The sequence below is a fragment of the Mustela nivalis genome (genome assembly GCF_964662115.1).
Source record: "Mustela nivalis genome assembly, chromosome: 3".
In the NCBI taxonomy this organism is placed as follows: domain Eukaryota; kingdom Metazoa; phylum Chordata; class Mammalia; order Carnivora; family Mustelidae; genus Mustela; species Mustela nivalis.
In genome coordinates this window covers 151,461,123-151,473,324 of record NC_139022.1, presented here as the reverse complement: position 1 = coordinate 151,473,324, position 12,202 = coordinate 151,461,123, and the positions used below count along the sequence as shown (strand labels likewise).

At 37.7% G+C, this 12,202-nt stretch overlaps 1 protein-coding gene across 1 annotated transcript in view; it reads right to left on the bottom strand.

The window, feature by feature from the left end:
* CPLANE1 (ciliogenesis and planar polarity effector complex subunit 1) overlaps positions 1-12,202 on the bottom strand; it is a 141,342-nt gene that overhangs the window by 126,226 nt on the left and 2,914 nt on the right. Inside the window, exons 2-5 of the mRNA XM_082724195.1 lie at positions 6,218-6,345; positions 1,803-1,938; positions 1,570-1,689; positions 683-915 (exon numbers count right to left, since the gene is read on the bottom strand). Of these exons, the coding sequence (XP_082580321.1) occupies positions 683-915; positions 1,570-1,689; positions 1,803-1,938; positions 6,218-6,298 (570 nt within the window). The 5' untranslated portion in view covers positions 6,299-6,345. The remainder of the gene's footprint in view (positions 1-682; positions 916-1,569; positions 1,690-1,802; positions 1,939-6,217; positions 6,346-12,202) is intronic.

The window sequence follows — 12,202 nt, the reverse complement described above, 5'->3', positions numbered from 1 at the left end:
TCACCTCCAGCTTTGCTCTTCTTTTCCAAGACTGCTTTGGCTGCTCGGGATCTTTTGTGCTCTGTACAAATTGGGGTTTATTTCTTCTAGTTCTTTGAAAAATGTTGTTATGTTGATAGGGATTGCATTAAATCTGTAGACTGCTTTGGGTAGCATGGACATTTCAACAATACTCGTTCTCCCAATTCATGAGCATGGAATATCTTTCCATTTGTTTGTGTCATCTTCAATTTCTTTAATCAATGTTTAAAAAGTTTTCAGAATACAGACCTTTCGCTTCCTTGGTTAAGTTTATTCCTAGGTATTTTATTCTTTTTGGTGCAATTATAAATGAAATTGTTTTCCTAATTTTTCTTTTTGCTACATCATTTTTATTGTAGAGAAATGCAAGAGATTTCTGTATAACCACCTCATATCCTATGACTTTACTGAATTCATTTATCAGTTCTAATAGTTTTTTTGGTGGAGTTCAAACCATTTTTAATAAACATTTTAAAAAATATAACTAAGAAATGTAAAAATATTTTTTCTACAATAATTTCATAATTACTCTGACAATTAATGATGACTAAAGCTATATAACAGTGCTTTACACACTCTGCTCAGTAGCTTCACAAAGAGTGCCTGCTCTTAGAGTCAGAGATCTCAACTCCTGTAGCACCCTGTCTGATTTGGATTTTACCTCATTTTTTATAAAAACAGCATGCACTACAGCTTCTTTATCTTCATTTGAAGGCAAATGAACTGCTTCTTCAGGTATGATCTGGGACCACTGGCCTACCAATGAAGGGCTTTTAGAAGAGAAGATATTCTTGAATTCCAAATATTCCCAAAGAAATATGCATCCAGAAGGAGTTATAAGCAGAACTCTCTTCCCATTTCCAGATACATAAAAGTACAGTCTCCAGGAGCTCGCTTAAAAAAAAAAAAAAAAAAGTTAATTAAACTTCTGAAGTCTGAATTCTTCCCAGAAAGTACATAATTCATCTCTTCTGACAATAAGAAACCTAAATGATGCTTCCATTCAGGATAAAACTAAGGCACTACTAATAAATTAAAAGTACAAATAATAGTAACATTTATCATGTACCTGTTATGTGATTTTAGGAACCCACTGTTGTTGTTGTTTTTAAGGCTGTATTTATTTATTTGACAGAAAGAGACACAGCAAGAGAGGGAAAACAAGGAGGGGAAGTAGGAGAGGGAGAAGCAGGCTTCCTGCTGAGCAGGGAGCCTGATGTGGAGCTCCATCCCAGGACCCTGGGATCACGACCTGAGCCGAAGGCAGATGCTTAACGACTGAGCCATCCAGACACCCAAGGAACCCATTGTTATCAGATATGTTAGGCCAGACATTTCTTCAAGATAAATCTAAGTATCACAAATAAACACCACCAAAAAAAATTCATATACAAGAAAACATAGATATGTATATATTCTCTATATATACAGATATATATATATATGCACACATACAGAGATATATTTTTAAAATAGTAATAGGAAAATGTTTCATCTTTTCTTTCTATTTACCAAGTAAACCAATTTAAGCAAATAAAAAACTCCTACCTATTGCAGCTTGAATCATTTTCTTAGGCTCTTCAGTTGTCTGTATAGTTTTTAAGCAATCTTGATCCTTGTTCCAAAGAAAAAGCTCCCCTGTAGTGAGTACCCCAGCCAGCCAGGCATCTGTTTCCAAAAAGGAAATACAACACTTATAATCTAATACTTCCCTTGATATTGCGCCAAATTATGAACAAACACAATTAATCTAGCCTTTTGAAAATATTAGTACTACTAACCATTAATGGATGTTGTTAGGACAATAACATCCTTCAGTAAAGGCTGCAGACAAGGAATTTTCTTCTTTGTTCTTCCTGATAGCAAATTAATTTCATTTATGAATTTATCATCCAAAAGAAAAACAGCTTCATTTTCCTAAGAGAAGAAACATGTGAGACTTAAGAGGTGCCAGAAGTTCATTCAACCTCTAACCTAAACAATCCCAGAAAGGGAAATAAAGTAACATTCAAGAAAGATTATACACTTGTATCACAAATAATAAAATTATTATTATATTATGAATGTTATATATTATGATAGTATAATAATAAAATGATTAGGTAACCTGGAGATTTTTTTCATTCTGTCTTAAAATATTTCTTTTTTTTTTTTTTAAAGATTTTATTTATTATTTATTTGACAGAGAGAGAGATCACAAGTAGATGGAGAGGCAGGCAGAGAGAGCGAACGATAGAGGGAAGCAGGCTCCCTGCTGAGCAGAGAGCCCGATGCGGGACTCGATCCCAGGACCCTGAGATCATGATCTGAGCCGAAGGCAGCGGCTTAACCCACTGAGCCACCCAGGCGCCCTTAAAATATTTCTTAATAGAATTACTAGGTAGGGGGGTGCCTGGGTGGCTCAGTGGGTTAAAGCCTCTGCCTTCGGCTCAGGTCATGATCTCAGGGCTCTGAGATCGAACCCCGCATTGGGCTCTGCTCAGCGGGGAGCCTGCTTCCACCTCTCTCTCTCTCTGTCTGCCTCCCTGCCTACTTGTGATCTCTCTCTGTGAAATAAATAAATAAATAATCTTTAAAAAAAAAAAAAAAAAGAATCACTAGGTAGGATAACCTAATGTTTGCATCTAAATCTTTTTGATTTTTAAAATTATAGTAGTATCTTCCAATTCTGCTAGCCAAAATGGAGTTATGTGTTAATTTCATCAATTTGAAAAGTAGTATGGGCAAGTTTTTAAACTGTTTACCTAGATTAAAACAGATATGGCTTCTAAAATGTATAAACCCCAGGCTCTGATTATTTTTTATTATCTAGAAAAAGCATGCTGTTTTGAATGAACCTTGTTTTCATATATTTTAGGGCAGTGGTTTTCAAAGTACTACCTAACCAATACTATTAGCAACACCTAAGACCTTGTTAGAAAAGCACCCTCTCCACCCAGACCTACTCAATCAGGAATTCCAAGAGTGGGGCCCAACACTTATTTTAAAAAGATCACCAGCAAAAGGGGCAGCTGAGTGGCTCAGTTGGTTAAGTATCTGACTCAATCTCAGCTTAGGTCTTGATCTCAGGGTTGTGAGTTCAAGTTCTGGGTTGGACATCAGATGACTCTGAATCACTGGAAAATTCAAGAGACACTGTTCTAGAGGAAGTTAACAATGTAATTTCCCACAGGAATGATTCTAAACACCAAGTTTTTAAATTTTCATAATTATTACATTTTCTAAGAGGATTTTATAGGTTTGCCAATTTTCCCTAAAGAAAATGTGAATGGTGTTCCTGGATTGCTGGTATATTCTGGCCCATCTTTATTCTAAGTTCTAAGAGGCACTTTTATTGAGTACTCATGCAAATCACAATGGGAGGAAACACTTCACTGACTATTCCAGTAAAGAAAGGTTCAGAAGATTAAATATTCTCTTTTGGTTACACAAAAAAGCTTTTGCACCACGCAGGAGGAAACCATCAACAAAACAAAAAGGCAATCTGCTGAATGGTAGAAGACATTTGCAAATGATAGATCTGGTAAGAGGTTAAAATGCAAAGTATAAAAAGAAATTATACAACTGTACACCAAAAAGCCCCAAATAATCCAATTAAAAAATGGGCAGAGGACCTGAATAGACATTTTTCTACAAAAGACATATAGATGGCCAACAGATGCATGAAAAGATGCTCAAAATCACTAATCATCAGGTCAGTGCAAATCAAAATCACACTGAAATATATCACTTAACACCTGTCAGCATGACTAAAATCAAAAAGATAAGAAGGGGGCCACCTACATGGCTCAATCAAGCGTCTGAGTCTTGGTTTCAGCTCAGGTCATGATCTCATGGTCCTGAGTTCAAGCCCTGCTTTGGGCTCTATGCTCAGCAGGGAGTCTGCTTGAGATTTTCTGGCTCTCCCTCTGCCCCTCTCCCTGCTGGTTTTCCCTCTTTAATAAGTAATCAAAATCTTTAAAGAAAAAAAAAAAAAAGACAAAAGGGGCACCTGGCTGGCTCAGTCAGTAGACTATGCAATTCTTGGTCTCCGGTTGTGAGTTTGAGCCCTATGCTGGGTGTAGAGATTACTTACAAATAAAATCTTAAAAAAACAAAACAAAACAGAAATAACAAGTGTTTGGCAAGGATATGAAGAAAAATGGACTCTTGTGCACTGTTGGTAGAAATATAAATTGGTTCAGCCACTGTGGAAAATACTATGGAATTTCCTCAAAAAATTAAAAATACAAATACCGTGTGATCCACTAATTCCACTACTGGATTTTACTTTATTTTTTAAAGATTTTATTTATTTATTCTTCAGAGAGAGAGAGAGCAAGAACAAGCAGGGGAAGCACCAAGCAGAGGGAGAAGCAGGTTCCTGACTAAGCAAGGTGACTGATGTGGGACTCCATCCTAGGATGCTGGGATCCTGACCTAAGCTGAAGGCAGCCACTTAACAGACTGAGCCACCCAGGCATTCCTGAATTTTTTTTTTAAGATTTTATTTATTTAGGGGCTCCTGGGTGGCTCAGTGGGTTAAGCCGCTGCCTTCGGCTCAGGTCATGATCTCAGGGTCCTGGGATCGAGTCCCGCATCGGGCTCTCTGCTCAGCAGGGAGCCTGCTTCCTCCTCTCCTCTCTCTGCCTGCCTCTCTGCCTACTTGTGATCTCTCTCTGTCAAATAAATAAATAAAAATCTTTAAAAAAAAAAAAAAGATTTTATTTATTTATTTGTCAGAGAGAGAGAGAGAGAGCACAAAGTGGACTTTCCCAGAGTTTCCCAGAGGTGAGATAAGTGGGGAGATGGGCAAAATTGTTGAAGGGGATTAAGAGGCACAGAAGTCCAGTCACAAATAAGTTACGGAGATGAAAAGTATAGCATTGGGTATGTACTCAATAACATTGTAACAATGTTATATGATGACAGATGGTGACTAATTGTGAGGAGCAACAATTAATGCACAGAACTGTAGAATATGTTATATAGCTGAAATCAATATAACATTATGTTAATTATATTTAAATTAACATTTTTCATTAAAAAGCTCCCTTTGGGGACACCTGGGTGGGTCAGTGGGTTAAAGCCTCTGCCTTCAGCTCAGGTCATGATCCCAGGGTCCTGTGATCAAGCCCCGAATCAGGCTCTCTGCTCAATGGGGAGCCTGCTCCCCCCTCTCTCTGTCTCTGCCTGCCTCTCTGCTTACTTGTGATCTCTGTCTGTCCAATAATAAAAAAAAAAGCTTCCTTTGAAGGGCACCTGGGTGGCTTAGTCAGTTAAGTGTCAGACTTCAGCTCGGGTCATGATCTCGGGATCCTGGGATTGGGCCCCAAGTCATGCTCCATGCTCAGCAGGGAGTCTGAATCTTCCTCTCTCTCTCTCTTTCTTTCTCCCTCCCCCTGCTCATGTTCTCTCTCTCAAATAAATACAATCTTAAAAAATAAAAATAAAAATAAAAAACAGCTCCCCGGGCACCTGGGTGGCTCAGCTGGTTAAGCGACTGCCTTCGGCTCAGGTCATGATCCTGGAGTGCCGGGACTGAGTCCCACATCAGGCTCCCTGCTTGGCAGGGGAGTCTGCTTCTCCCTCTGACCCTCCCTCTTCTCATGCTTTCTCTCTCTCATTCTCTCTCTCAAATAAAGAAATAAAATCTTTAAAACAAATGAACAGGGCACCTGGATGGCTCAGTGGGTTGAGCCTCTGCCTTCGGCTGGGTGATCTCGGGATCCTGGGATCGAGTCCCGCATCAGGCTCTCTGCTTGGCAGGGAGCCTGCTTTCTCCTCTCTCTGCCTGCCTATCTGCCTACTTGTGATCTCTCCCTGTCAAATAAATAAATAAAATCTTTTAAATAAATAAATAAATAGATAAAACAAATGAACAACAACAACAAAAAACTACCCTTGATATACGCCATTTCAACCTTAAATGTAATAAGACGAAAAAATTTTTTTGAAAGTAAAATATTTCTTTTAGACAAACCATTTAACTTTCTGGAAAAGCTAACTTGCTCACCATAAAAAAAAAAGAAAAATAAAAGAAAGAAAGAAAAAAAGAGAAAAGAAAAAAGAAAAAACCCACAAAAAATCCTGTTCTATGAGCACATGATTCTTCTAAATATGGTGGTTTAAGACCAGAGAACATTCTATCTTAGAGGCAAAGTATACATTTAACACATTATTACAGCTGTTACTATATGAAGAAAGAAAAACCTACCTGTCCTAACCAGGAGACTCTTGGCCAAGGCTTTTTCTGCTTGATACTTGTTGATGTCAAAACTTCTAATCTTATCTCCATGCTTGTCAAGGTAACAATGACCAATTAAGTAAACAGTCCTCAAGACGCTGTAAAAAAAATTACAATAATAATAAATAGCCCAAAAGATTTACTGACGATCCTAATTTAGAATGTTCACATAGTAAATTGCTTTTCCATCATCTCAAATTAACTCACTTCTTAAGGTAAGATACTGAGAATACATTTAGTATCTCGTATCTCAAATAGGCAAAATGCATTTGCTTTTTTTTTTTTTTTCATAAGTTTTTCCTCAGACTACAAAGATAAAAATAAACTAGGAAAAGATCTTGACAATAAAGTTTCTATGCAATATGCATTTCTCGGTGTCATAGGTTGTATTTCCCAAGGTTGGCCACAATAGTATCTACCATCCCACATGCTCTTTTCATACTGTGACTTTGACACTTCTCTCATTGAGCTATTTGAGACAGGAGATACTAAATGTATTCTCAATATCTTACCTTAAAAAGAAGAAACCATGATTCTATATAATTATGAATAAGTAATCAATTGAACATTTTATTTAAAATGGTATATTCACATTGTTGCAAAGTATAAAAATACCCTATAAAGTACTCATTAATTGCAAAAAAGAGTAACTTTATAATGAAGAAGCCAGGCAGCCTCCGTTTAATCCAGTGATCAAAATGAAAATTATTGGGACATCTGGGTGGCTCAGTCAGTTAAACAGCTGCCTTCAGCTCAGGTCATGATCCCAGAGTCCTGGGATCAAGTTCTGCATTGGGCTCCTTGCTCAGCAGGGAGCCTGCTTCTCTCTCTCCCACTGCCCGCCACTCTGCCTGCTTGTGCTCTCTCTTTCTCTATGTCAAATAAATAAATAAAATCTTTAAAAAAATGAAAATTATCGGGGCACCTGGGTGGCTCAGTGGGTTAAAGCCTCTGCCTTCAGCTCAGGTCATGGTCCCAGGGTCCTGGGATCGAGCCCCACATCGGGTTCTCTGCTCGGTGGGGAGCCTTCCTCCTCTCTCTCTCTGCCTGCCTCTCTGCCTACTTGTGATCTCTGTCTGTCAAATAAATAAGTAAAATCTTTAAAAAAAAATGAAAATTATCAAAATGGATCAACTGGAGAATGTGTTGCCTAATAGGTAAAATGAGAAAAATTTCTCTGTGAAATATGTGCAAAAGATACATAACCTGAACCTAATCACAAGGATGTATTAGGCAAACCCAAATTGAGGGACATCCTACAAAATAACTGATCTGAAATCTTCAAAAGTTTTAAGGTTATGAAAGTTGGGAAAAAGATCAAGAGACTGGTCCCAAGTGGAAAACCTGATAACTAAATGAATTGCAATAAGTAACTGCACATTTTATCTTTTCATGATAAAGGACAATATTGGCAACTGGAAAAACTTGAATAGAAAGAGAAACTGAGGATGATATGGTTGTAATGTAGGAATCTTAATTTTCTGCTTTTGATGGGTATCTTCCATATATGTAGGTAATGTCCTTGTTTGCAGAAAATACATACTAAAATATTCCGAGGTAAGAGAACATCAGTTTGTCACTCACTTTCAAATGAGTTATGAAAGATCCTTGTACTATATATGCAATTTTCCTGTAAGTTTCTGAGTGTTCCAAATTAATTTTTTTCATTTTTAAAATCAAAAAATCATATATAATTTGGCCATGGCCTATATTCAATCATAGCCTTATTCTTTTTTTTTTTAATGTTATATTCCTAATTCTATTTAGTTTATGAAATCCAAAAATGCTGAATTTATTTGGTATGATTAATGTCATCTTTAAAAAGAAAGTAGCTGAACTTTTTTTTTATAAAATAAGCTTTAAAAGAAAAACTATTCAAGTACACCAAAGAGGACCTATTAAGATGCTAGACACCCTCATATTTTATACTGTAACAGTTTTTCAATTGCTTAGAACCCTAATAATCTAAATGACCATGTCCTGAGATACTATTTTTATAAACTTTAAATATAAATAAAACTATAAATAAAAATAAATAAAAGAAAATCTTTAAAAATAGGTAACCACGGGTGCATGGGTGGTTCAGTCAGTTAAATTCCTGACTCTCGATTTTGGCTCAGGTCATGATCTCAGGGTCATGGGACAGAGCTCTGATTTGGGGCTCTGCACTCAGTGGGGAGCCTGCTTTCAAGTCTCTTCCTCTCTCTGTACCCCTCTCCCACTTGTGCACACACACTCCCTAAAATAAATAAATCCCTTTAAAGAAAAGCTAACCAAATGCAAGAGGAATGATTTCATCAGAAAAGCATCATTTGCAGTTCCTAATAAAATAACAGATCTAGATCTAGTCAACAGTGTCAGTGGTTGCTAAAACTATTAGATGAAAGTAGACAGAGAAATTTATTAGGTGAACTGACATGGCCTACCATCTTAAAATTACTAACTATGAGACAAAGACATTATATTCCTCCTGATATGTTGCTACATAGTTGGGAAGTACACAAAACTATCTATGAAATATTCTTTTTTTTTAAGATTTGAGAGAATGAGCAGTGGGTGGGGGAGGGGTAGAAAGAGAGGGAGAAGCAAACTCCCCACTGAGCAGGGAGCCCAACACCATGCTCGATCCCAGAACCCCCAAGATCATGACCTGAGCCAAAGGCAAGACATTTAATCAACTGAGCTAACCAGGCGCCACTGAAACATTCTTAAAAAGATAAAAAGTTAAAATTGAACCTTAATCTATATCTGACTCTAAACACCAATTGACAAGAAATAAAGTAAAGGAACATATTAAATACACCAAGGAGAATAAAATCAACCAAATTCAGAGTGTAAAAAATGTTCCAGGATAACTGACGCAGTTTCAACAAATAAATGGTACTTTGAAGGGAGAGGGGCCCCTGGGTCGCTCAGTCAGTTAAGCATCTGACTCTTGATTCCAGCACTGGTAATGATCTCAGGGTTATGCGATGGAGCCCCAAGTTGGGCTCCACACTCAGTGGAGAGCCTGCTTGAGATTCTTTCTCTCCCTCTCTCTCTGCCCCTTCCCCACTCACACATGTTCTAAAACAAATAAAATCTTTTTTAAAAGGGGGGAAGGGGAAGAAACTGCTATATATGTATTATATATAGATATAGACATATATATATTTATAAGGGGGGAGTGTCAAGAAACATAATAACCAAATGTAATATACAGAGATCTTTTTGGACCTTAATTTAAATAAAAACTGTTAGAAATAGATATTCAGCAGCTGCCAAAAAGAGTAAGATCTCAAAAAAAAAAAAAAAAAAAAAAAAAGAATAAGAAAGATCTCTGTGACCTGTGATTTCTGAAATATATTGTTAATTGAAAAAAAGTAAAGTGCAGGGATGCCTGGGTGGCTCAGTCTGTTAAGGCATCTGCCTTTGGCTCAGTTCAGAATCCCAAGGTCCTGGGATTGAATCCCACATCTGGCTCCTTCTGCAGCAGGTAGCCAGCTTCTCCCTCTGCCTGCCACTTCCCCTACTTGTTCTCTGACAAATAAATAAAATCCTTTAATAAATAAAACAAGCTTCACTTACTCTTTAATAAAAAGAGAGAGAGAAAAGTAAAGTGCAAAATTGCATATGTGGGGTGTCTACCCGGCACAGTTAGTACAACAAGCCACTCCAGAACTGGGGTTTGAGCCTTATTTGGGTGTGGAGTCTACTTTTAAAAAAGAGTATACCTAGGGGTGCCTGGGTGGCTCAGTCCTTAAGTGTCTGCCTTTGGCTCAGGTCATGATCCCAGGGTCCTGGGATCCAGCCCCGTATCAGGCTCCCAGCTTGGCAGAGAGCACACTTCTCCCTTTCCCACTCCCTCTGTTTGTATTCTCACTCCCCCCCATTCTCTCTGTCAAATAAATAAATAGAATCTTTAAAAAAAAAAAAGAGAGAGAGAGAGAGAGTATACCTAGTATGCAACTTTGTACGTAAGAAGAAGAAAATAACATAAGCATCATTTAACTTTGTAAAAAGAAACAAAAATAGAACAAAAATTAACAAAATAGGTTAACTACCATGGGGTGGGAGTGGCAAAGTGAAAAGGCTGGGGAGAGGATACTTAATACACCTTTTTGTACAGTTTTGGCTTTTGGAATTATATTAATAAACAAGAATTGGTGGGGACATAAAACTTAATACAAAGAGATGCAAATCTGACTATATTTCAAATGAGTAAAATAACCACAATGAAAAGAAAAAGGATTAATTCAAGTAACTTTTAAATACAGTATTTTGATGATATACTCTCAAACTGAAGACAAAAAAAACTACAAACAAATCTCAAACTTCTTAGTAGGTTTGTTTTTACCAGGGGTCAGAGTATAGAAATTATGAAACTATTTCTTGTATATTGTAGGAGTGAGCAAATGAGTGTGTGTGTGTGTGTGTGTGTGTGTATTTCATATATATATATGGATGGGAGCCAGCATTTTCATTGTAGAAGAAATGGAAACCAAAGAATGGGGAAACATAATGAAGACCCCTAAAGGGCTGGATAGGAACTAGATGTGTCAGTATAAAAACTCATGATTTCAAGTTCTATCTTCTAAAGGGGCCTATAGAAGCAATGACACTCTAGCAGCCATGAGCAAACCTAGCACCCAGATTCCGGGTTCTTTTCTTTCTTGTTTTGTTTTGTTTTTTTAAGATCCTACTTACTCATTTGAGAGAGAGAGAGAGAGAAAAACCACAAGTGGGGTGAGGGGCAGAGGGAGAAGGAGAAACAGATTCCCTGCTGAGCACAAAAGCCCGATCCAATGACATGGGACTTGATCCCAGCACCCCAAGATCATGACCTGAGCCAAAGTCAGATACTTAACTGACTGAGCCACCCAGGCATCCCCAGACTTTGGTTTCTAACTACCATTCCTCAGTCAGAGAAACCTTGAAAAACAGCTGATTTCAGGGCAGAGATAGTGAAGGAAACAAATGGACCTGCAACATCTTATTCCAAAGTAAGGAAGCAAACATATAATGGGGACATGTCAAAAACAAACAGGACCAAGGAGTGTCTGGGAGGCTTAGTTGGTTAACCACCCAACTCTTGGTTTCAGTTCAAGTCAAGAGTCTCGGGATCACGGGATTGAGCCACACCTAGGGCTCCATGCTGAGAAGAGTCTGCTTGGGATTCTTAACCTCTCCACTCTCCCCTGCCCCCAACCTTGTGAGCACACATGCACACGCACTCTCTTTCTCTCTCTCAAATAAATAAATACTCTAGAAACTTTCTTTCTAGAAGGATGAAGGACCAACCAAGACTGATGGGCCAGGGGCACCTGGGTGGCTCAGTGGGTTAAGACTGATGGGCCAAATCCCACGTCATATTTGAGACAATCTTATCAAAATAAAGATAAGCAATAGGTTACAATCAATTAAATAAAGAATAAACAAGGCCTCACTGATCTGAGGGTAGATGTGGAAAATCACCATTTTGCAATTGTCATAGTTAAAACTAATTAGGGATGAACCATCAACAGATGCTAAACCAGGCAGAGGGAGAGGGAGCATTCTGATAAAGTACAGGATATTTACATAATCTGGAGGTACTGACCCACAATTGCAGCTGACGCTTGAACAACACAGGTTTGAACTATGAGGATCCACTTATACACAGATTTTGTTTTTTAATAAATATGGTATAGTATTGTAAATGTATTTTCTCTTAGATTTTATTAATGCCATTTTCTTTTCTTTAGCTTACTATACTATAATCCAGCATATAATACATACAACATACAAAATATGTGTTAAATATTTGTTATCGGTAAGGCATGGCCAACTGTAGGCTATTAGTAGTTTAGCTTTTCTGTGGTCAGCAGACTTTCAACTGCATGGGGATGGGGGTTGAAACTCCTAACCCCCAGGTGCTTTAAAGGTCAACTGTACTTAAGTTTACAAAAAAGGGGAAAATAATAGTGGAAAGGACAA